Source organism: Trachinotus anak, unplaced genomic scaffold (genome assembly GCF_046630095.1).
Source record: "Trachinotus anak isolate AG129_WGS33_773 ecotype Australia unplaced genomic scaffold, CSIRO_AGI_Tana_v1 ptg000008l, whole genome shotgun sequence".
Classification (NCBI taxonomy): Eukaryota; Metazoa; Chordata; class Actinopteri; order Carangiformes; family Carangidae; genus Trachinotus; species Trachinotus anak.
In genome coordinates, this window is record NW_027273859.1 from 27973954 (window position 1) to 27998437 (window position 24484).

The window sequence follows — 24484 nt, forward strand, 5'->3', positions numbered from 1 at the left end:
TCTGTCTCTCTGTCTTTCTCAGGGACGGTGTATTAACTTCAACCGTGTGCAGCATCAGTAGAGGAGAAGGACTACTGTGTGAAAACCAACATGTGCTGATCGCTGTGGACCAGAGAAGAATTTCAGGTTTTTTTTTTTTGTTTGTTTTTGTCGATGTGTAATCCTGCAGCTGAAACCACTATCTGTTCACTCCGCTTCACTTGGTGCACAAAGTTTCTCCTCTCGTTCTCTGCTCGCAGACCGTCGAAGCACACAGGGTGAAATGTTAATATTAACTTATTTACGACCTTTTCTATCAACCAAACCCCCCCTTTTGTTTTTTTTTTGTTTTTTTTTGTTTGTTTTTTTATTTAGATAAGGAAAGTAAAAGCAGAAGCACAGGGAGCCCCAGACCTCAGCGCTCAGACTCTGTTAGCTTAACATATTCTGACCATATTGTGCCTTCTGTGAAAAACCAAATTTCATGGACACAGACGGAAGCTATCTAAAGAAAAAAAAAAAAAAACATGGAGGAAAATGGGGCTGTTTGCCTTTGGCGTGGAAGTCGGAATAATCCCAGTGGGCCTCACGAGTGCAGAAGCAATGTCTCATCGCGAATCCTCTCCAACTTCAGCAGAGCTGGATGCCTGGCGGCCGCCCTCTGACTGGCTTATCCTGTCATTTTAACACTGAGAAGTGCACACGCATGACAAATTGTAGACAGGATGCCCTAAGGTATTGGAAGGCATCAAGACTTTGCCCTTTAGTTTTGTAATTTTTTTTTTTTTTTTTTTTTTTTTTTTTTCTGAAGACACCTTCCTTTCATTATGCGCCCGGGACAAGGAAATTAATAGAGCGTTATTCGACCGCAGGACAGCCTCCTGACCAGGAAGATCTCCAGCGAGGTTTGAGGGATTGATGCCTTTAAGACCTTGACATGGCGCTTGGTGTTTTTTGCCCCTGTTTTCAGCACAGTCTGCTCTCTGCTCAGTAAGGCGTAGCACATCACTGCCCATGAACAGGCCCATCAGTTAAGACTTTTAAGATATAGATCCAGCCGCCTCGACGCCGCTCTGCCCACCACCGCCTCAATCCTCTGAGGGGGCCGCCCCGGCTGCGTCACAACTCGCTAGTTCTCTCGGCACCAGAATATCAAAGTTTAATTAAAATAATTAAAGGCAACAGCAAGCAGCAGCCTGTGAAGCCTTGGCTGTCTCTTTTTTATGCCTTTTGACATTGAATGACCTATAACCGCGTTATTCACAGGAAGGAAAAGGAGGACACGGCGCCACGGTGACGGTGCGCCGCGTCCAAAACGCAAACCCAAAGTAACGGATGCGATGGACGGATAAGTATTGTTCATTTCCAGAAATTATGTCCCCCTCCCCAATCCTCTCCACCCCCCCAACTCCCTCACCCCAAAAAAGCAGGGGATATATATTTATATATATTGTGGATTTCTCAAGCGCGCTGTCATGACGCCAATCCCAAATGATGTTAGTGTGAGCGGAAACACTGTGGGGGGAGGAAAAGGGGGCAGCAGCTGAAGAAAAAGGCTCGAATGATCCAGTCACTTCGGATACCGTACTTCAGATGCGAAATGGATATTCGAGTCGAAACCTGACAAAGCGCGCCGGCTTTGACGGGAAGCGGTATAGACAATGACCAGTGGCTGGGTCAGTGGGATGTCTCTGTGCAAGCAGGGAAGCTTATCAAATGACACTAAAAATAAGTTCAACAACCATCAAGTTTGAGGGGAAATGGGTGAGCGTCTCACATTCAGTGGGCAGGAGCGCGCACGACACGCCGCTCTAATTATTCCTTTGTTTCCTCTTTGTCCCAATCGGAGGGACATAAATAATTCTGCATCAAATCCTCGGGGGGGGGGGCTGGTATTTATGTCCGACTTAAACACTTTTAGCCTCTTGCATAATTTTGCAGGCTGATATTTAACAGGCTCATCAGCCTCTTTTCTGGTGGACGAGGACGTTTCAGATGCTGTCGTCTTTACGTTACAACCAGGAGCGCAGGAATGTTATTAACCAGACTAATGAGATATTTACACAGCAGTCACAACACAAGTGGCCCCGATAATACATGCCACACATCCCCTCTGTGTCCCCCACACACACCGTCACACTCCATGGTGGTATTCATCTTCCAACATCTACTGTTGTAGATACATTAAAAAAAAATTATTTTAAATTTGTGGTTTTTTGTAAACTGATGAAAATAAGTATTTTTGTTTTTCTCCACTTGTTAAATAAAGTTGTTTTAATGTCATTTGAAGTCCAAAAGTGAAAAAAAAACATTTATTCACTTTTCAACTTTAACAGTTTAAACAATTGTCACAATTGTTGACGTCCTCTCATGTCATTTTTGTCAACATTTCAACCGAAGTGTCGCTTTAATGTGATCTGCATGCACTGCTCTCTGCTCAGTACATGACTATCGGCTCACTCCATGTGCAAAAATGTGTAATTTATCATTTTATTATCTTTAAGATTGTACAGTTTTTAATCTTTTTATATTCACGTAGCACCTTTAAGTTCAGGTTCAAGTCACACAAGCTGCACATATGTGTGTGAGTTGCAACCAAAACACCAAAAAAAAAAAAAAAAAATAACAATTTTTGCTAAGCTTTTTTTTTTTTAATGAGTTTTACACTGTTTTTCATTTTAGACAAAGGATTCCTGTTACAGTTTTACACTGCAGTCTGTTGTGTCAAATATACATTCAATGAAAAGTGAACCGTGTTTTTGTTGTTTTTTTTCCTCTCTCTCTGTTTTTAACACGTGTGTGTGCTGGTAGGGGTGGACATGCTGAAGGCCATCTTTAATTGGGCCCTTACAGATTTATAGGGCCCGACAGGGAACGTGATTATACAGAGTGTGTGTGGACAGAGGAGTGGACAGTGTGCAGCCTCTCCCCCTGTGAAGTCAGTCACCGGAGGCAGTGCACACACACACACACACACACACGCAGAATCCCTCCAAGGTTTTCAACGCCCTAAAAATGAGGTCTTGCATTTAGTAAAAATATGCGCTCATACACCTTCTGCTTTATCCACATTTGCATGCTGTGACAAGATGCCAGCTGAGGTGTGTGTGTGTGTGTGTGTGTGTGTGTGTGTGTGTGTGTGTGTGTGTGTGTGTGTGTGTGTGTGTGTTTTGATAAACAGTGACCCCTCCTCCATGTTGGAAGTGATACAGAACATGATGTCTCTTTGTTTGATGTTTAGACGTCACAATGATCAGATTTTCTTAGTTTAAACTCTCATCAAAGGTTATTTTTCTCATTTCTGTCACTAAAAGTCTGAAGAACTCAGTTCAGACACAGTCGTGTTTTAAAGTGTGTTCATGTAAAGCTGTGGGGAGTAAACTGAGCAGTAAGGGACAGACTGAAAACAGGACTTCTACTCTGACCATGATCAAACCAGCCGGAGTTATACTTTTTCCTGCAGCTCATATTGGTGAACATTCATCCTGCTCAAACCTCTTTTCTGAAACTGTAGAGAAACATAAAAGTGCTCAATCACATTCACATATGGTAAATTCCCAGGTGACCTTAAAGGGCTCCTAAATATAATAAAACAGTTTTTCAGGAAATAAAACCTTATTCTAAAAGCTTTGCAATAATCTTCGATTTAATCAGAGATGTTGTGATTACAAGTGGTTAAAACTGAAGCAGTTCAACTCTACAGGGTCTTCATCAGTGGTGGAGGAGCTATTGAGATCATTTACATAAATAAACATAGCAAAAGTACTCTGTAAAAATACTGTGTCACAAGTGAAATTCTAGTTTTCAGATTTTATTGAAGTAAAAATACAGGAGGTTTATCAGCAAAGTGAACCTAAAGGAATGAGAAGTAAAAGTGCTCATTATGCAGAACGATCCTTGCTTTTTAGAAAACGAATGTGTGAATAAATCAAAACGATGATGTCACAGCTGCAAACAATGAACTGTTTTATATCAAATCAAGATGCCAAATCTTTACAGGCTCCAGCCACTGCAGCACAAACCTCTGGATCTCAGGGTGTTTATTAATTCCTACAGAGGAATTAAAGGAAATGTATTAATTTTAGGTTTTCTTCAAACAAAAGAAAAACAAAAGACAACACCTCTGGAAACTTGTGAGATGGACTAAACAATTACTTAGTTGTAGCCGTACAACACAAACACGACACAGATATACTGAGGTTTGATTCTCAGCTGAAGTGATGACCAGGAGTCATGAGTCCTCAGCTGATTCTTTCATGTCTTGATTACAAATATTTTCCCTAAAAAAGCTGCATGAAACCAAAAAGTCTCCACTGACTCACGCTGTGTCCTCAGTTCTCTGAGCCTCGACTGCTGAGTGTGTTTAACTCAGAGCAAATACATCCTCCTGTGTGTTATTCTGAGCCGCAGACAGTGTGACTCCGTGCTCACTCCCTCCCTCAGCTCACCACTTCACACAGTCTTCAGAACAGGAACCATGTTTTCATCAAGTGTTTAAAATGGCAGAGTCTCCTAAACGACTCAGCAGCCGCCTCCTGCTGCAGGAGACACTCCAGAGTTTAATCTGAGTTTAGGATTCATCCTGCAAACGGCTCCACTCGCCTGTTTTACTGGCAGAAGTTCATCTGTAAGAGTTTGGCTCTAACACTGCACTGTATTTATTTCCTAAGCGCTAAACAGTGAAGGGCCTATAGGAGGACTTTCTCTGAGTGGAATACACAGTCACAATTCAGCATTTAAAGGTGCTATATGCAAGTTTTCTCTCCTGCTGAACCTGCCGGGAGCGGGTGATGGAAGCGGTGACGGTGGCCATCGCTGCATTTACAAGACCAGAGGTTAGCTTACGACGTCGGATCAGCGCTACTTCCTGTTGGACTGAGGGCAGACTGGACGCTACAGTGACTCACTATTACAAGACATGATGGGACGGGGCTAGCTGGTTAGCATGTTAGCTTAAATACAAGAAAAGAAATGATAGAAATAGCAGAGTTAAAAGTTAGTGAACATCTGTAAATGCTAACACTGCCCATGTAGCAATAGCAAAAACTTATATATGGCACCTTTAATTATTAATAAATTAATTTAAATAAATTTATGACTAAAATAATGTATAAATGCCAACCAAATGCATGAATATATAAGAATAAATGCACATAATTAACATGGAGGTCAATGTGGTGCTGAACAGAGTCTAGTGCTCTAAAACGATCCCTCCACAGTTAAATGAAATCACTGTATCTTAGTTGGATTTTAATGCAAGCAGATGCTTTATGGATAAGAAACAAACCATATATTTAATGATCCAGACAGGATTCAAACCCATAACTCAGTCAGAGCTTTCCACACACAGTCTGTTTCTTTACAGTACGAAGATTTTTTACTTTTTTGCCAAGTTGTCTGAGAAATTTTAAAACTGAATTTTCTGTTGTGTCCTTCAGTTTTTCCTCCTCTCTCTGGGAATGTACGCCTGAGTCCAAGAAGAAAAATACAAAATGCATAAACACATAAAATAAATGTGATTAAATGTGAGGAAATGAAAAGATAATCAGAACCACCAAGAGGACAACTCGTGCAAAAATATTTTCTGGATGAGTGTCATCCTCAAAATTAACCTGTGAGTCTAAAAAAAATACCTAAAACTTAAAAAAATCTTAAAACAAATTTACATTAAAACATTTTTCTTGACACATTTTCATTCTGTTCTTCAATGGGGAAAAAAAACGACTTGCATTTGTTGAACTGCCGTGACTTCACACAGAAGCCTGCCCATATACCGTGCTGCCATTCAAGCTTATACATCGTGTGATATGTAAACGGGCTCAGTACATAGTGACACACTGCCGTAGTTCAACAAACAAAATAGTTTGGAGATGGAAAAACATCTGAGAGGAGAATAAAGCAGCTGAATTACCCAAAAGATGTCATGTGTTTAAAGAAGCTTAGATGCTGCAAATATTCTGTATTTCAGCAGGAAAGAAATGAAAAGATACACGAGGCTGAGTTTGTAGAAAAGAAAGGAATTGTGAAGAAAATTTTTCTGACTGAAGTTGATGAAACTTGACTCCCCTCACACGATAAGCATCACTGCAGCAACGTGCAAGTTTAAACTTTTCTATGGTTTTGGGAAGAGAATAGTTCACTATTGTATTTGGGATGATCCGTAGTCTAACAACCTGTTTGGAATAAAAGCAGCACATGAGGACAGCAGCATCCGAAGGTCTTTGCATTTTTCTATTTTTATATTAACGCTAACAGCCAAGAAAACACAGAGCAAACTCTTAAATCCATCCTGAGCTGCGCCACAAGGTTCTGTTTTCACAATTTGATGGAGGGAGCTTAGCCGCCATAAAAACTTCAACCTCCACTTCCCCTGATAAAGTTTCTCTGGCAGGCAGCGAGCGGACTTAAGCAGCTGTTGCCCCCTAAAAGCCCGTCTGACTTCCCAGGTTATCCTGATTTGCACAGTTGTCTCTGAAATTTGGGTAACTGTGGGATCAGATGCGGAAATTCTGCACAGCCGCTAACCTTTCAAAGCCTGGAGCCCGGACCCCGTCGGATCCAGAGGGCAGCCCATCCGCCCTAAGAACAGCTTGTTAGAGTTGACACTTGATTTTATGCATTGTATTTCTGAGAGCATTACAACTAAATCCCCTTCTCAGGCGATATGGAGGGCTGCTGTTCAGCGACGGCTGTGGAAAATGCAGGTGGGGGGGATTAGAGCTCGACGGTTCAGGATTTCAGAGCTTTATCTTGATGCTCTTTTCTGTGAGCTCCCTGTGAATTTTAAAGCCCAATATACTATATATGCTGATAAAGATTTAGGACTCCTGTAAGATGATTAGACTGTATGTCAGTGGTGGTGTACAGCAGAGAGCAGCAAGGGAGTGGAATATGGTACATGTGATATAAGTCCAATCATATTACACACACGACTTATGTGAACTACAATAAAACATAATCACAAGGAACCATGAGACAATTTGACTCTACGAAAGCTTTAAACCGATGAGGTGCATTTACATGGAAGTTTTAATATTCCCATAGTTTCCTGGGGATTTCTGCTCTGCTACTTTATATCATTACTCCACTACATTAAAGTGATGAAAAAAATGTAAAATTAAGGGGGAAAAAATTGAAAAACTATACTTAATAAAGTAAATAAATAATAAAAAATAAGAAAATAATAAATATAGTGGTTCATATTGTATGAATCGGTGCCAAAACTCAAAGTCAGGTACCATAATGACACCAGTATCAATAGTTAAAATTAGCTTCACCTCAAACACTTTCAACCAGAATAATGAATCAAAATATTATTGAAATCACAATGTGGCCAAATGCAATTTCCAAATAATTTCACAAATCATATAAAGCAACACGTCTGTTTGGTAGAAGCCTCAATAATGACCTCGCCAACTGAAATCAAGACTCATATCACAATCGCAGTATTATTTTTTACATATTGTTCAGCTCTAGTTTAAATGCAAACTGATGAATGCATCAGTAATAATTAAACAACTGTACAACAACACATGACTTTACTTTGAAGTTCATACTGTGGTTTCAATAATGTACATGACTACAGTATTTTTACACTGTGCTTATTTTACTAAAGTAGCAAGAAAATAAAACTATTTATATGGCACATTAAATCCACTTCAACAACTTATATGTGCACATATATGTGTAGTCAATACAGATATGTATGTTTATGTATTAATGTTTTTATTGTAGACATATGTTGTGCAAATATATATTGATATCATTTACAGTAGGGTCCAAAAGTCCCAGACCACTTTTCCAGAATAGACATTAAAATTAATAGAAAATTCATAAGAAGTTATATATAAGTATAATTAATTTTTTATATTCATGTTGCATTAATGAATCTGCCTGTTTAAGTTAAATATATTAAATAAAATATATTAACATATGCTCGCAACATGTTGTAACATATAAATATTTGTTGTAGATATTTTCAATATATGTACATATTCAAATTTTACCATGGGTGTTTTATATTTGTTATAAACTTATGTGTGTATATATATATACATATATATTTATACACACACACACACACACACACATATATATATGTATATATATCATATATATATATATATATATATATATATATACATATATATATATTGGCTTATAGGGGATATATATGGTAACATCACTCCTAATATAGGGACATACAGTACCATATATGTCATATATTACTTTTCTGTATGGGAGACATCTTGAAATGGTAAATGAATGTTTCAACCGCTTCCTCCACTTTTATCAGAAAATACATTTTTTAGAATGGTATTCTGTGCATTTGTGCTTTTTTTGTGCTCTGCTATTTCCATTACCAAGAAAATACTTGATTGTTTGAGATGTTGTCTGAACGTGTTCTGAAATGAACAGATGGTCAACGCATGCAGAAGGTTGCAGATGCCATTTATCCCACCCACCGGTGCACACACATGAAAATAATAAATAAATCTTTTCACAGCAACCTGCCTTTGCACCTGAAGCTGGGCTGCGCTCAGAGATGCTCCTGCTAGGTATGAAATAATGATGGCACAATATGTGTGGTGAAGCTCCGCGGGGGCATATGTTGAGTCAGACGGCCAAGCGAGATCACCTGTCCGGCCGGAGGGTGTCGCTGGGCCGTCTGGAGCCTGCTAATCAGAAACCTCCAACATACTGACTGTCAGCTCATGGCGGGCCTTCTCCAAGCAGCAGATCCGCTCAGGCAGCCGCAGCCGCCTCTGTTCCACGTCTGAACCTGTGCTGACCCGACACGGTGGCTGACGGACAGCCCTGTGAGCCAATCGCACAGGGCGGTGTGAGCCAGGGCCGCCCCGGCGGGGGGTGGAGCCGTGGCGGGGCCGGGTCGAGTCACCTTGCCAGCAGCGCTCTGTGTCGCGCTTTAATGAAGGCAGAGGGGAACTTTGGCTGGAGGTGTTTGTATGTAATCATGTCACATTTCCAAAGAGGCACGGGCGGAGGAGGCAGCAGATCGCTTCTGACTTCTCCAGCAGATGTTTGGAAATGGTGCTAATGTCTGTAGGTGAACGAGCAGCGAGAAACTCTGACGCTAATGAGAACTGAGCAACTTGGGTTAAAGGTGCTTTTAACACAAATATATGCCAAAAAATATCTTGTTACCAGTTTTATGATTTTAAGTGTTACTGTAATCACATTTCAGTTCCAGTGATGCATTACATATATTTCAATTATTTCTCTTTATTTTATCAGGAAGTCCCATTGAGATGACAAAAGAACAAAAAACAGAGATCAAACACACCACATCTTAAAATACAGGCTAAAAGATAAAATACCAGATGTACGACACGACAGCAGTTTGACCTCGATGTCCTCTCAAGAAAAACAGGTCTCATTTAATTAAAGGTTAAATGACACCTACTAACCATCCAAAAATTCAGCTTGTTTCATTAAACATATATTTTCAAATGAATCATCCTGCATGATACTGAATTATTTGGCCTTGGCTCATCGCTGCTTTGTGTCCAGTTACAGTTCTTGGCGTCTCCTGGTGGATCCTCTGCAGCCGGCAGGTTGTTATGTTTTTGAGGAGGTGAACATCAGCAGCTACATGTGGCGCCGGCCTCGTCTTCAGGACCGTCCGGTGAAAAAGTCAGAGGAGGAACCTGGCTCGACTTTCAAATATTTGATGTTTCTTATTCTAGTTGTCCTCATGTTTTTGTTGCTTGTTGAAATTGCTTCTCCATTTTAATATTTAAGTAAAATCTGTGCATATAGTCTCATTTTGATGACAACTGCTATAGTAAGTGCAGTATAAGATTTGTGTCCTCACTGAGTAAAGTCACCTCAGTGCGTTTTAAGAAGGGTAATCATCACCTTAACATTAACTTAATTTGTTTGTGCTTCATAAATTCAGTCTAACCAGCCCACCTATGTGATCTTCAAGAAGTTGCTATTAATCAGTGATCAATACATCAACGTCCCATTTATATAATGGTTATTTTATGCTGTGGAGCTGTAAAGACAATCGTTTCAATTTCATCTCAAATTAATCTGAAATTAAGACTTTATAAATGTCTTCCACCTTTTATCAAACTGAGGCCAGAGTGTTCACAGTGAGACACTCAGCCTGTCGCCTCTCCAGCTTCTCCTCCCTCTGGTGATTGGTCCCTCTCAGAACCACTTCCACTCCCGGCACCGGTCCCTAATCTGGCCCCGTACAGCAGGAGGGACGACAGATCCGAAACGCTGTTTACAACCTCAGCTGCTGCGCTCGGTGGGCTGAACAAACACAGCCCTCCCACACGCCCGGTGCCTCTTCTCTCCACGGCTGGCATCGTTTAACATTACGATTTTTTTCCCGGTGTTTGCCCACGGATGATGAGGCTCTCATTGCTATGCATGTGCCAGATGAATCATAAACCTATACCATATGCCATCGCAATTTGCTGATGGGCCCAAGCTGTTTTGGTGGATATAAAATCCAGGGATTATGGAGGCTTGATCCTCAGTGAATGAAGGGAGAGAAGGGCAGAGAGAGAGAGAGAGAGAGTGTAGGAGGGTGGGGGGGGGAGGTGAAGGGTGATGCTTCTTCTCTGCCTCTCTATTGGTCCACCGGTCAGTGACAGTGAAAAGGTAGAAGTCGGGGCTGCTGATTGACACCTCCCCAGTTGTCTAATCTACCAAAGGCTGTGAGGTATTAGCTCAGCCGGGTGGTTTGTGAGAGCAAACAGACCTTCACAAACATTTCATGTGCGCACAGACAACAACATGTTTGTCACCTTGTCCCCAGTGTCATATGGTGGTAATTGAAGTAGCTGTAAAAAACAAAGGGACAAAAGCCCTCAGGGAATTACTGCTGTTGTCGTTTTCCTCTCAGAAATCGAGAGTATTACACGCGGGCCAATCATCTTCGCTGCCTTTTGTTTACTCACAAAAGGTGAGGAAATTCCTCGATGCAGGGATGTCAGTTCGATTGTTAACCGAAAACAGGCATTAAAAGCTTAGTTTGAATTAGTGAGAGTGAATGTTTTTGTTTTTCATCAAACAACTAAAGTCTTTCTCAAAAAATACCTGCCTTCAGCTTCGGGGGGGGGGGGGGTTCCCATTTACGGCTGCAGCATGTGATGTTATAGTCCACCCATGTGCTGCAGAAAATAAAAAGATCTGTTAAAGTTAATAATGAAAAATGAATAAATACAAACAAACTTTTTTTCCATTTAGAGAATTAAAGGTCCCATATCGTCTAAAGGTAGACGTCCATGTGTTTGTGATTATAAAGCAGGTCTAGGTTCTATATTAATACTGTGAAAGTATCAAAGCCTCAGTCCACAGAGAAATGCACACAGCCTGTATTCAGAAACTGAGCCTTAAAACCAGCCGTCAGGACTTCTGGAACTTTGTGATGTCATAACAAAGCAGTCGCCGCTCTCAGTCATGCCCCAAGCCCCGCCCACCTGGACCCACCATCCAACCTTGCAGGATTTGTTTTTAAAACAACAAATATATCTTCTGATGGAGATCAACACTTCAGAGAAAACACAGGAAAAGTATAAAATATGGGACCTTTAAAACGTTATGTGCCAAGTTTTAGTTTGAATTTGAATCTGTTGAAAACAGTAAAATTTACATAATAGAAACATACTTTTTTATTTTTATCAATGTAACAGTTTGCAGAGAAACCTTTCATTCAATACACATTCTGCAGAGGTAGCATCTGCAAAACAGTAATGGCAGCAATAACTGGAGGTCCCATTCTGTTTTAGCAGTTAATTAAATAAACAGGCAAATAAATGAAAAATGTTTAAGACAGAATTCTAGCCATAAGGGGAGTGTGCAGTTTGTGTTATATTTATGTTATATCTAGCATATGCTGTATGTTGATGATGAAAAATGTATTCAACAAGTTGTGTTGATTTAAATTTTACACGTTATCCTTGGTCCCTTAAATTGATGGATTTTCATATGGAATCTGGTTCTTTAGAGAGAAGCAAGTTCATGATAGGAGGAGGCTACAAATCTTGGTTTGATTTTGGATTTCACAGGAGACTCTGTTGCACAGGAAACAGGAAGTCAGTGTGAGGCGGCATGAAACCAGTGAGAAGTTTAAATATAAATCTGTACAATCTGTTTTCATATGAAAGACTTCGTGCTGAGGACTGACTGTAGCTGCAAAGCCACCTGCTACACAGCATATGAGGAGCTGTCATAGTGGTTCATATTGCTACTGTCCATACTGATTTTCAGCTGTCAGAATCTTTTCCTTGGTTTGATGGTGTCACTTCCATTATTGTAGATGTTGTATTTGCAGCTACTGTTTATCCATTTTACGTAATGTGTAATAATAAATCTTTGACTTGGTTTTCAACATTTGGAAAAAGGTAATAGGTTAGTTATTTTTTTATTGAGCATTATGTGTCTTTACAATATGAAGCCACATTAGCTAACATTAATGATTAAGACTTTGACAGCATTAGAAAATATAGTAGTATAGTTGTGTTATCTCATCTGTTTGCAGAGCTGTCAGTCAATCCTGAAGTGACAGAAAGTTGAGTTTGGGGTTTTCTCTCTTGTGTTTTGGCGGAAAAGTAGAAAGTAAAGGTGTAGAGATCAGGATGGTGGATGTACCAGAGTTATATTGCTTTTATTTTTTATTTTCATTTGCTACTTTAGCAACAACTTTGACCCAACCTAACCCCGACAGAAGTGCAAATACAGCATAAAACATAAATGTCCCTGTCTGGTGTCAGGGCTGTTTCTTTGACATATTTTAATAACTATTTGTACTTACTACATTACTGTACTATATCATATATCTACTATTTATCTTTTGTAAATTTTTAGTATTTGGTATTTTCATTTTGTATTTTTTTTGTACTGTCCACTTTGCTGCTGTAACACTGCAAATTTCCCCATTTACTATCTTTTTTTGTTGTTTAAATTTCACTGTGCCTGTAAAAATGGAATAATATCCTGTGTATTCACATGGCGCAGATCAAAGATTCAGGTCTGGGAGAAGCAACAATAGGCCTACTGTTCTTTCTGTTTATTCATTGTTGTGTGAAAGGTCAAAAACAACCCGATAAACAAGTAAAGAGGCTTATTTCGTTTTCAGGTTTTGATTAATATCAATATTTGGCTTATGGACTGAGAATTCCTGTCACGCCACTGACAGTGGATGGAGGATTATGGATTATGTTTCGCAGCAACATCTGAGCAGTTTAATAGAAAAAAAAAACCTCCAGTCCAACTTTCTATTTAACTTTACTGCACTTTTAAAGGTCAACTGAACTTAAACCTTTGGTACTTTCAAAGGTTTAATGTATCATTTCTTAAGTAATTGCACAGTAGACTTAGGTGCAGCCGTGGCGGGAGACTGTGCTAACCACCATAACTCAAACTAACAGCATGTATAAGCGATTACCTCGTACTTTTTAATTGAGTGGGTTCAGAGAAGCTCTAACTTCTGAGTTTTACGAGTCGGGGGTCTTTTAACGGCTCGGCCACAGTAATTCGATAATCATTTTCATTTGGTAGAATGCTGGCGATCAATCTGATGGATGACTTCATCAATCCCCATAACACGGCGGTGTAGGCCGCAGAGTCTGAGTGTGAGTCGAGAGGCCATGAATCGTCCCTTTATGAATCACATTCCAACTAAAACTTGATTAGTGAGCTATTGCGGCAGGGAAATACAGCCGCACTTGATATTCATTAAGATAAGGTGTTACTGCCAGCGTTACATGGTTTGTGACAATAAATTTCCCATTTGCATGAAAATGGGCTCAGAAATTTAAATGGCAAAAATACAGTCAAGCTCATTGTAGCACAGTTTGGCAGTGAGGAGGGAAATAATTTATTCATGAGGCTGGCAGGATGTTGGGTGCTACCATCTGAAGTGTGTGATGCTGATACTTCTTTCAGGAGTGAATTTCGCTCTGTTTTGCAGTATGTATTATTTATATAGCATGTATAGAGGAATAATTCATTTATTTTACCTTTTAAACTAGAGGCCATCTTGTACGACGCCTGTTAACATGTTGATGTTCTGACCCATGACTACTGAGCACTCCACATCCATCTTTGAACTCAGCCTTCATTTTAATCTCAGCTTCACACTGTAAAGTTTTGCTACTGTATTTTGCAGACACACACAGACTCCAAGGTGAAAACAATACCAGCCCAGCAGTGGCAGCTGGTAATCAACAGCTTTTTGCTGAGACAAAAATCCACAAAAAAGTACTTTCAATAAGAACAATAACATAACAACTGACCAATAGAGTGCAAGTATCAGGGCCAAAACTGCCCAAACAAAGCACACCGCTGATCCTAGATTCATCATGTACAACACATGATAATTCCCTCACTGCCTTTGTTTTGCTTCAGCTCTGCTATGTCTTCAAACAATTGCTCGGTGAATCGTATTAATATTTACCATCCTATTATCCTCATGATTATCCTGTTTTGCAGAAAAGCCCCTGGACCTCCAGATTATGAGGAAACGGCCACAGAGGTCTTAGGTTATAGTCATAAACATAGGTGAATATTAAAACTAACACAATGGGCTTTTGTGACCAACTGTTTTTTAATCAGTTTTTTACACCATTTTCACACTAAATGACACAAGATTATGTTTATACAGCAAACTGACTATGTGGGTGCAAAGTAAGAAAGAAAATGAAATAACTGAAATGGTGTTAAAGGTCCCATATTGTATTGGGGAGATTCCCATGTGTTTGTGATTATAAAGCAGGTCTAGGTTCTATATTAATACTGTGAAAGTATCAAAGCCTCAGTCCACAGAGAAATGCACACATCCTGTATTCAGAAACTGAGCCTTAAAACCAGCCGTCAGAACTTCTGTAACTTTGTGATGTCACAACAAAGCAGTCATGGCCCTCAGCCATGCACCAAGCCCCGCCCACCTGGACCCACCATCCAACCTTGCAGGATTTGGTTTCTCTGAGTGTTTACCTGAAATCTGCAATATTTTTACTTGATCACTCAGAAAACGGTCAGCCAATCAGAAGAGAGGCTCAGAGTCTCTCTTCTGATTGGCTGAGATAGTTTTTGGTTCGTAAAACCACAAATGTATCTTTTTATGGATATCAACACTTCACATAAAACACTTTTATGACCTTTAATGCTTATTTGAATTGTTTATTTTTATTTGCTTACCTGTGTGAGTAAGTGCACCACATCCTCTGGAAAGCTAATATCAGACCTCTTTATCTAAGTCTCACCTACTGTATGGACTGATGAATATATGTATTTATGTTGGTCTTTTTTTTTTTTTTTTGTAAATTATATGTTTAAAAGATTGATACTACTCTCACATCTGTGTGATGATTTGGAGTCAATTAGCTTAGCATGAATCACAAAGGATTAAACAATCAAAAATACATGTTAATCAGTGATTGTCAGAGGTGTTAATAAGAAAAGCTTTTTAACCTAAGCAAGTGTAGCTGTTTCCCCTTGCTCCCAGTCTAAGCTAGGCTAACCAGGTTCTGACTCCATCTCTGTACTTAATGTGCAGACTGTCACCATGACAACCAAAAATTCCTAAAAGATTGAGCTCTTGAACGAACAGCAACTTCCTGTTTGCCGCTGCACGGCAGTCGGCAGATTTCCATCAGTTTCTGTGTGAAGTCGACAAAAACAGCTTCACTCTACAACCATCTACATCCACATGACACAGTCGGAGTGACTGAGTATTTTACTCTGCCTGCACATTACAGCATATTCCTCCTCCTCATTGACTTGCTCTTCTATCAAATCCTCCTCGAACAATTGGCTGGGACAGCCTCAATCATCTCACTCGGCTGGACGGATGAAAGAGAATGACATTAAGATAAAGTGAGAGCGGCCCCCGGGGGGGTCGTGTGGCTCTGCGGTGTAGAAATCCATCTCCGGCTCTAGTTTCCCTTGACGTCTTCTCACCTGAGGAGGCCCCAGGGCGCAGGTTGACCTCACCCACATCCCTCCACCGCCACTCGTTTCACCACCAACCCTTCACTCCCCCATAACTGCTGGAGAGAAACACAGTCACTGATCTGAAGCCTCCTCTCTGCAGTCCTGGGTAAAGGCCTGTCAACATCTGACACCAGCAGCATCACCACGTCTCCTCCAGTCATGGTGAAGATGCAACTGTCAGTGAAGATGAAAACTACAATAAACATTTGCCATGTGTAACAGTTTGATTCATTCAATTTTTAGAGATTTGGTCTAACTTAAAAAAGGCCTACTTTACTCAGCTGCCCAAACATTAGGGTTTTTAAGGGTCATTCCTGATTTATTCCCTTTATGGTGGATTTAAAATAGTTTTTTTTGAGTTTGTGGAGAGTTTTGAGTCAGACTGCTCTTTGCTTAAAAGTTTGTTGGCACATCCAGATTCTGCTGCAGGGATTATACTTTCATCCAGCCTTAGAAATGACATTCATATGTTACTAAACTGTTTTCCTAATTATGTCATGGTGACAACGTAATCACTGGCTGGATTATGTTTGGAGGCAACGTGGTAGCAAAGCAGCAGCGGAGTCTCCAGGTGACGGCTGTGATGGTTGGTCAACGTACAAAACACAGTTCACATCCACAGTCTCATCTGTGGTTTCAGCAACAAAAATTAGGGACATTTTTTTCTGTGTGTAAACACAACCATAAAAAGTTAGACAATGCTGTCATCACTCCAAGGTGATAATGTACAGCAAGATCTGACATTTTAGCAGAAAACCTCTCTGTCTCCCATAAACATTTTCTGATTCTGTTAATAGAAAGTGTAATCCTGTCGTAGTTACATTTCCTTCAAAGCCTATTTGCTGTTGCACATTGGTTGTACAGGTAATTTATAACCAAGGTCATTTCTAGGTGCCAGTTTTGAGCTGTCAGTCTCAGACACGGTCTGGTTAGTGCAGTGCACAATGGTGCAGTTACTGAACTAACATACACACTTCAGCCAGTGGGATCAGCGGAAACCAAAGGTCTTGATTGTATTAAAAAGCCATCTGCCCCCTCAGAGGTCAGAGGTGTCTCCTGGGGTATTATCCAACGACAACATACAGTATGCACTCAGAAGACATATGCATTTTCATTTGCAGTGTCTGTACTGCATAATCATGCATATTGTATTTGTCTGGAGACATAGCTGTAATCTCCAATAGCATGACCAACTCATACAACCACCAAACCTACACTTGGAGGATCAATGGCTGTCAGATCAACAACTGATGTTGTCAGCAGGGTCAAAAGAAAATCTGTCAGGGGATCTGATGACATATTACACAGCTTAACTCCTGCAGTTGTGAAGGCAGCGAATGGTCACTGGAAGTCACGCGAGCACAGCTCTGCAGCTTATCTTGTTTCCACTATGTTCTTAATACTAATACCTGGAAAACACACATAACTGTCTTCCAGTATTGGAAATGAGATGAGATTAAAATATGTAGAACATGTGTTTTCAGTATGAGACTGAAGAGGAGCAAGTTCTCAGTTGCAGGCACATATTTCTTTTATAAAAATACATTCTTTGATTATTAATTCTTTGTTAACATCATTAATTACAATATCATAGTTTCTAGTAATTAATAAGACACTCGCGTGCCTGCGAAGGTGTGGCCCTCCATAGCCGTTAAAGGCTAAACTGAAATTTGACGGTTTGGTCTACAGAGGATTTTCGATTTGCGTTAGCAGATGTGCGTGCTCTTACCGTTGCGTTGCAAAGCACAGCTCCTGTTGCCTAGCAACCTTGACAACACCTGTGTCTGCTGGCCAACCAAACCCTCCAATCAGACATTCCCCTCCCATGAAGATGTTCCCAACCTTGAGCTCCGTTCGTCATCACCTCCACCTGGGCTCTGGGCTCCAGGGGAAGTTCCCTTTATATTGAAAGTGCCTTATTCATGGTTATCCACTTCCTGCTGGGGTGGAAGTGTCAAAGTCTGTTCCTCCTGTTCACTATAAATTTAATTTTACTCCATCCATCCACCCATCTGCTCGTGTGTAGGTACGTATGTACGACCCATTCTCGTGGACAAGATATCTCAGTAACGCTTTGACAGAACTTCTTCAAATTTGGCAGAAATATTCACTTGGACACAAGGATGAGCTAATTACATTTTGGTGGTCAAAGGTCACAATGACCTCACAAAACACGGTTTTGCCCCTGTGAACATGATATCTCAGTAATGCTTTGAAGGAACTTCTTCAAATTTGACTATAACAAATGCAGAAAATCACCAGCTTCATCCTTTAATTATGTCTCAAAATCAGATTACCTACAATATACTGATGCTGTTGGCTAAAAGATGTAATAAAGTAATGAGCATTATCAGCACGTCTTAATGTCAGTGCATCACAGACAGAGATAGGAAGCCTCAGGGAGAGATAAGATTCAACTTTCTCTGTCAATCAGATGTCACAAATGGGGGTTTATTTCATTAAAGAATTCATTTATAAATACATTTAAAAGATGTGTAGTCCATGTCAGCACTAAACGTTGTGGATAATGAAGTCTTTGTTTGTGTATGCAAAAAAGTACATGTTGATTATTAAGTACATAAATATGAAATGAAATTCTGAAACACCCCGAGCTGGAATCGGATCCTCTGTCATCTTGTGTCTTTAAGGCCGTGCACATTAATTACAAACCTCATTCGGAGGCTCCCCAACACACCCAGTATTAACACAGCATGTCATTAATAAGGGAGGGAGAGTGACATGTGAAGGTCTCACATTGTGACTAATTGAAAAGGCATCAATCATCCGAGGCCGTTTTACTTGCCTCAGCACCTGCTACTGTATGGAGGAGGTCACACTTTGAACAGGATCAAGACAACTTAATCTAGATAAATTAACACTGCAGAACTGTGATGTCTGCCACGTCCCTGATCTCGCTCTCAGACACCGTTTTATCTGAAGGGATCAGCTCCCTGTTGTCTCTGGCTCCTCCAGTGATAGTTTGAAGAATGTAGAGGGTGTTTGTCTATTTATATTTCAGTCAAGAGGAATTCTACACAACGCATTTCCAACTGGAAGTTTTTAATTTTTCTAAACTACATAAAATGATAGTTTAAAGCCAGAAGTCTCAGCACCAGGGATCTTTTAATTTCTCCTCTAAAAAAATCCATTATTGTCATTTTCTGTGAAGGGGTGGAGTAGACACCTTTTAGAAGCCATTGTCCTAATCGTATCTCTTATGCACAAGCTTGGAACTGTGAGGATTAAATCATCCTTACAGTACGAGCCATTAGCAACAGCTCTGAAAGGATTCTGGTTCTCAGGACAGCAGGAAACACCCAGTCACCAGAGTCCATCAGAGCTTGAACTGAGGTTTATAAGGAACATATGGAATAATATGGAGGAACCAGAATTTCCCATCTTGATCTAACTTCTTCTCCACCGCAGGCTGGTCCCAGTGGAGAAGTCCAAGGCTGAATTTCTTTCCCAGTCCGACTGTGGAGCCAGTACTGGTCTGGCTTTCCCGTGATGGAGAAACCTACAGCGGCTGAACGGCTCCAGCTTGATTCAGACTTGACTTCTCTTGACATGTCTGTTTTTATTAATAATAATGTTAGCTAACTTGCTGTTAGCATATTATGGACGTGTTCAGTAAATGCTGCGATCGCTAGCTGGCTAACTGTCAGCATTGCTCTGGAGCATCTCACCGCAGTGCTACCGCGGGCTAGTGGTCGTAGCTAGGTTGTTTTTTCGTTGTTTGAACTCAGGGTAACTTTGCTCAGTTGTGCTTCATGCGTGTTTGGCGGCCTCTGACCGGGCTTCTGCTGGCTGAGAACCTGTGTTGGGGGGTGTGGCTGTAAAAGCATTTGTTTCGGTCTGAGCTGCTGGTGGTCAAGTGCGATGTCTAGTGGTGGCGACGATCGTCTGCAGAACCTTTGAGATTTATCCCAGGCCTCTTACATGCACGGTGCAGTGAATGCATAATCTGAAGTGCATGCAATCCCCTCTGACCCCGGAATGATCATGTAATATGGAGAAGTCCTGGGAAACAGAAAACAAGGGATAGCAGCCCAAGAGACAGACTGGAGGATCATCAATAACCCACCGCCCTGCACTCACTTCTGTTTTTCTTTTCTATACTTGTCATATATATTTCATCCTCGCGTCCCACCAGCTCAGGCGAGGTCACTACGGAGCGGCGCTCCCCACCGAGGCTGCGGCTAAGCAGATGTTTGGAATGGCAGATGAACACAACTTAGGCCCCACATATGCTGCACAATCAAGAGTTGGGAGTGTTTTATTCATAACAGTGAATAATGTAAACACACTTTTTTAGTGAGCGGCTTTCTGGCTTCGAGTGTGTGCGTCTCAGTTCAGCTCACGACAAACTGATGTTCATGTCACAGGAAATATCAATCTCGTTTCTCTGTGGGGTTAATGATGGGTGACTGTACAGATGCAGACAGCTGTGCCGCCTTTTTAGCTATCAAAGTTACGTGTTATGTTTTTACAGTGGGCTCTCTAACCACGGACACAGGGCTGTATGTAGTCAAGACCATTATATCAAGTCCAAGCCAAGTCCATGTCCAATATTGTCAAGACAGACCAAGAAAACCACAGTTCTCCTAAATATTCTTTCCACCATTGTCAACCCAGTAACTCAGTGTTGTCCTTTAGATTTTAGAAAAGTGTGAAAAGTGACAGGAACAGGAAACAATGTCGATTTCCTGAAGTAAAAAAAAAGGGCTTTACACTGGACTTGTGACAAAGACCAGATTCTAATTGATTGATTACATTAGAACTACACAGATAGATATATAGATAGATTATTGGTACGGAGCTGCTTTGAAATTGTTTTTAGAAATTCAGAATTTTCTCTTTTTTCTGCCACTAGTTTGAGGTTCTGGAGATGGTTCAGTTTTTAGCTGATAAGAGTCCAAAATGTCCACAAACCCAATCTTAATAGTAACTTTGTAACCTTGTATATTATTGAGTCTGTTTGTCATGTAATTAATGCTAAATATCATCGTCCCTGCATGTTTTTTCAGGTTCTTCTTTCCTGATTTTCTGATTGGCTTCAGCTGGTTGGAGCCTATTTAAGCCTCTCTCTCTCTCTCTCTCTCTCTCTCTCTCTCTCTCTCTCTCTCTCTCTCTCTCAGCTCTCTCTCAGCTCTCTCTCTCTCTCTCTCTCTCAGCTCTCCTGGTAGGCTGCTGCCTTTCAGGCACCTGACTTGGTTTTGTTTGCTTTTGAATTGTTTAGTTGCAGGCCTCAGTTCTTGTGCAGGTAGTTGAAGTTAGTTCTTCCATGTTTCCTTGCATCCAACACCTGCACTACACGACTGACCACTGACCTCATATGTTCAAGTTTGATTTATAAATTTTGAGTTGTCATTAATAAATGTGTTTCTTTAAGTTAAGAAATGTAAAAATCTGTCATTTATATACTAATTTAAAAATAAAAATAAAAAGTTATAAACCAACAATTTAACATGGAATGTAAAAAAAGTAAATAAAAAAACCCCAAAACATTAACTTCTTGAGATAATTTAAATTTACATATCTTATGTAGTTCACTTTGTATGTATGGTTACGGCTGATGTATCTCATATACAACCACAGTTTGGTGCTGTGGCTTCATCAACATCTGTGTTCAGGTCCTGATTCCAGTCTGGTTATGAGTGCTGGTTATTTAGAAAATGCTCTAAACCCAAACCCCCAAAAACCTTCTTGCCAACAGAGACCAGTCTTCTCTACTGTCCAGCAGATGACACTGGTGTCTTTTCAACTATTCAAAAAAAAATCATATCGCGAGATATATAAAAAGACTAATTTCATGGTGTTATGTCTCTTATGTTATGTGTTATGCACCAAACATCTTCTTCATTGGCCGCTCTGCAGATTTAACTGAAATCAGAGTTGTTTCTGAGATCTTCAATTAACTAACAGGCAGATCTCCCTAAAACATTGTCATTTTAAATGTTTAAGTTTATGAGAGCAAGGCTAACCATGCTGTATAAGAATTACCTGCATGCTTGTACAATTATTTTATATTCCTGTACACAGGATACACGTATCAATAGGATAGAAATCCTGGATGGAGGCAATAGGCACTGAATGTGTTAATTATCTGCCCTCCCTCATCTATAGAGGAAGATTGTGATGGTGAATGGTGAATTAGATATCTAAAATGACCAGTGTGATTGTAATGACAGCTCTCTGTAAGAATCATTTCATCTGCCTACATTACTTTGGAAGACGTGATTAATGAAGCACAGCGTCCTTCACATTTCTCCCCCGCGCTCCCTTTCATTCCCAGATATACTGATCTGCTGACATTTACTTAAGTTTGGGCTAATGTATTAATTCCAAAGATAATTATTCAATATACTTTTGTCACTGTTGATATAGCTCAGCGTCACCCTGCACGCTCCGCTCTGAGAGGCTCTGTGTGACTTCGCCAGATCGGAAACTGGCTCCAGTGGAGATCTGGTTCTCTGAGGAAAGCCATATGTGAGAAATAGCATGAGGGAGATAACCAGACATGAGACAAATGGTTTCCGTGAATATAGTCAGACAGTGCACAGGTCTCACTGATACATCTTTGACATAATGTGGAGTTGATGGAGAACATCTTATTATATGTGCAGAAACAACAATATACATTAACAGCATGCAGATGAAATATTTGTTTTAAAACCTTCCATGAAGCTTTGCAGGTCAGACATCATAGTTACCCTGGAGGGAGTCACTGCAAGGCTTAACCTGTGTGTACGTATTGCCAAAATAATGTACCATGGTCCCTGAACAGTCTCCATTCTTGTAGGTGTCCATTATTTTCTTGTTATAGTGAATATAACGACAGATCTTTTGTGTTTATTTCCCATCTAAACAAGTGTGGCAGTAATAAACTGGAGGTAATAACAGCAACAATGAAGCTTCAGTAGTTTAGCTGTACACATTTATTTTGAGTAACCATGCAGGCAGTGGGAGTTCATGTCATGATTTTAATACCAAAATGTAAGAATCTAAAATGAATGTACGTTTAAAAGTAGCTATACAAGTAAATGTAAAGTTAATGCTGCATCCTTGATATAATGATGACATATGGCAGTTTGTTGGCATGTAGCCACGGTGTGAGTGGGATTACACCATCCAAGATATATGTTCTACAATCTGCTTCGTGCCGTGTGGTTCTTCTCCCCTGTGTCAGTCAGGAAACGTAGCTCATCGTGTATAGATAGAAAGATAGAAAGATAGATAGATAGAGAAGGCAATATGTAAATCTTTGACAAAAAAAAAAAACTCAACCATGAAAATGTTGCTGTGTTATTGCTGCAAACCTACAACCTCCAACGGCTGCCAGAGAGACAGTAGTCTCCTTTAAAAGTCTTTGAAATGTGTCACTGTTCATTCAGCTGTTTGTACCCAGTGCAGAAAATGTTTTTATTGTACAGTCCCAGGAGAAAAGTAAAATCTGGCCCATACTTGGACCACATGCTTGTTTTCCTCACTGCCCGAGTCATATACAGCTTCACTGTCAGATTGTCACATCAGGACCTGTTCTGGCACATGCACAGAAAATGCTCCGGCTGCCAGACGGTACCGGAGGATAACAGCCCAGAATCTGCCCAGATACACGGGTACATGGGCCAGAATCGGGCCGCGGAACCGAGCATTATGTCGGGCAAGAAGTTTTGTTTTACTCCCTGAACTTTTCAGCACTCAGCTGTTGTGAGCTGAATCTGGTAATTGTATTGGTGAGACATAAGAATTTTAAAAAAGCACTGTTTAAACAATGTTATTCTAAATATCAAAGATTCTTTGATGTAAATGCATGAGCAGCAGCTTGTGTGACCAGTGTGAACCAGTTTTCTCAGAAGAGAGAGGAACTTTTATGCATGCAAAAGCAACTTAGGGTCAATTTTTCAGATTCATTGAAGTGGTCGGCTTGTGTGGACCTCAGGGATCATCTGTCAAAAAACACACTCCACCTTTCAGCATGTTGAATCCCTGAAACATCTGGTTGAGCTCAACTCAGCCGTAGCTGCTCAAATAGGATCCATATGCCATTAACATTGTTTTTTTTTTTTGTCTCGTAATTGTTGGCAATATGGCACATCCCCCCCAAGGGACAGGAACACAACAGGTGTGAGGGTGAGTGGGATGTCTATGAGAAATAACTTGGCAGAGGGTTTCTGTTTCCCTTCAAAATGTGATCAAATGGTATTGTGAATGCTGAAAGACTCCAGGAACCTAAAACTCCCACTGAGACTTTAACAGCTGATGAGGTGAAAGGAAAAGCTCAAGTGTTCCCTGTGAAATATAATCTTTATTATATCTGTGATAGGACATGACTCATTACCTGACAGTAACCAGATGTTTTGGTGATATATATATGTTTTTTCTTTTGTTCTTTTTACTCTGAGGTCATAATTACATCAGATAAGCAGCCCATTGAGAAATGTAATATCTGACATACAGGCCTATGTCCCCATATCATGAGTGATATATGTTAACTATAAGGGGATATATTATTATCACATATGTACAT

At 40.3% G+C, this 24484-nt stretch overlaps 1 protein-coding gene across 1 annotated transcript in view; it reads left to right on the forward strand.

Annotated features, from left to right (window-relative positions):
- Positions 1-2730, forward strand: part of antxr2a (ANTXR cell adhesion molecule 2a) — an 82320-nt gene extending 79590 nt beyond the window's left edge. Inside the window, exon 17 of the mRNA XM_071483966.1 lies at positions 23-2730. Within this exon, the coding sequence (XP_071340067.1) occupies positions 23-61 (39 nt within the window). The 3' untranslated portion in view covers positions 62-2730. The remainder of the gene's footprint in view (positions 1-22) is intronic.
- The last annotated feature ends 21754 nt before the right edge of the window (positions 2731-24484 follow it).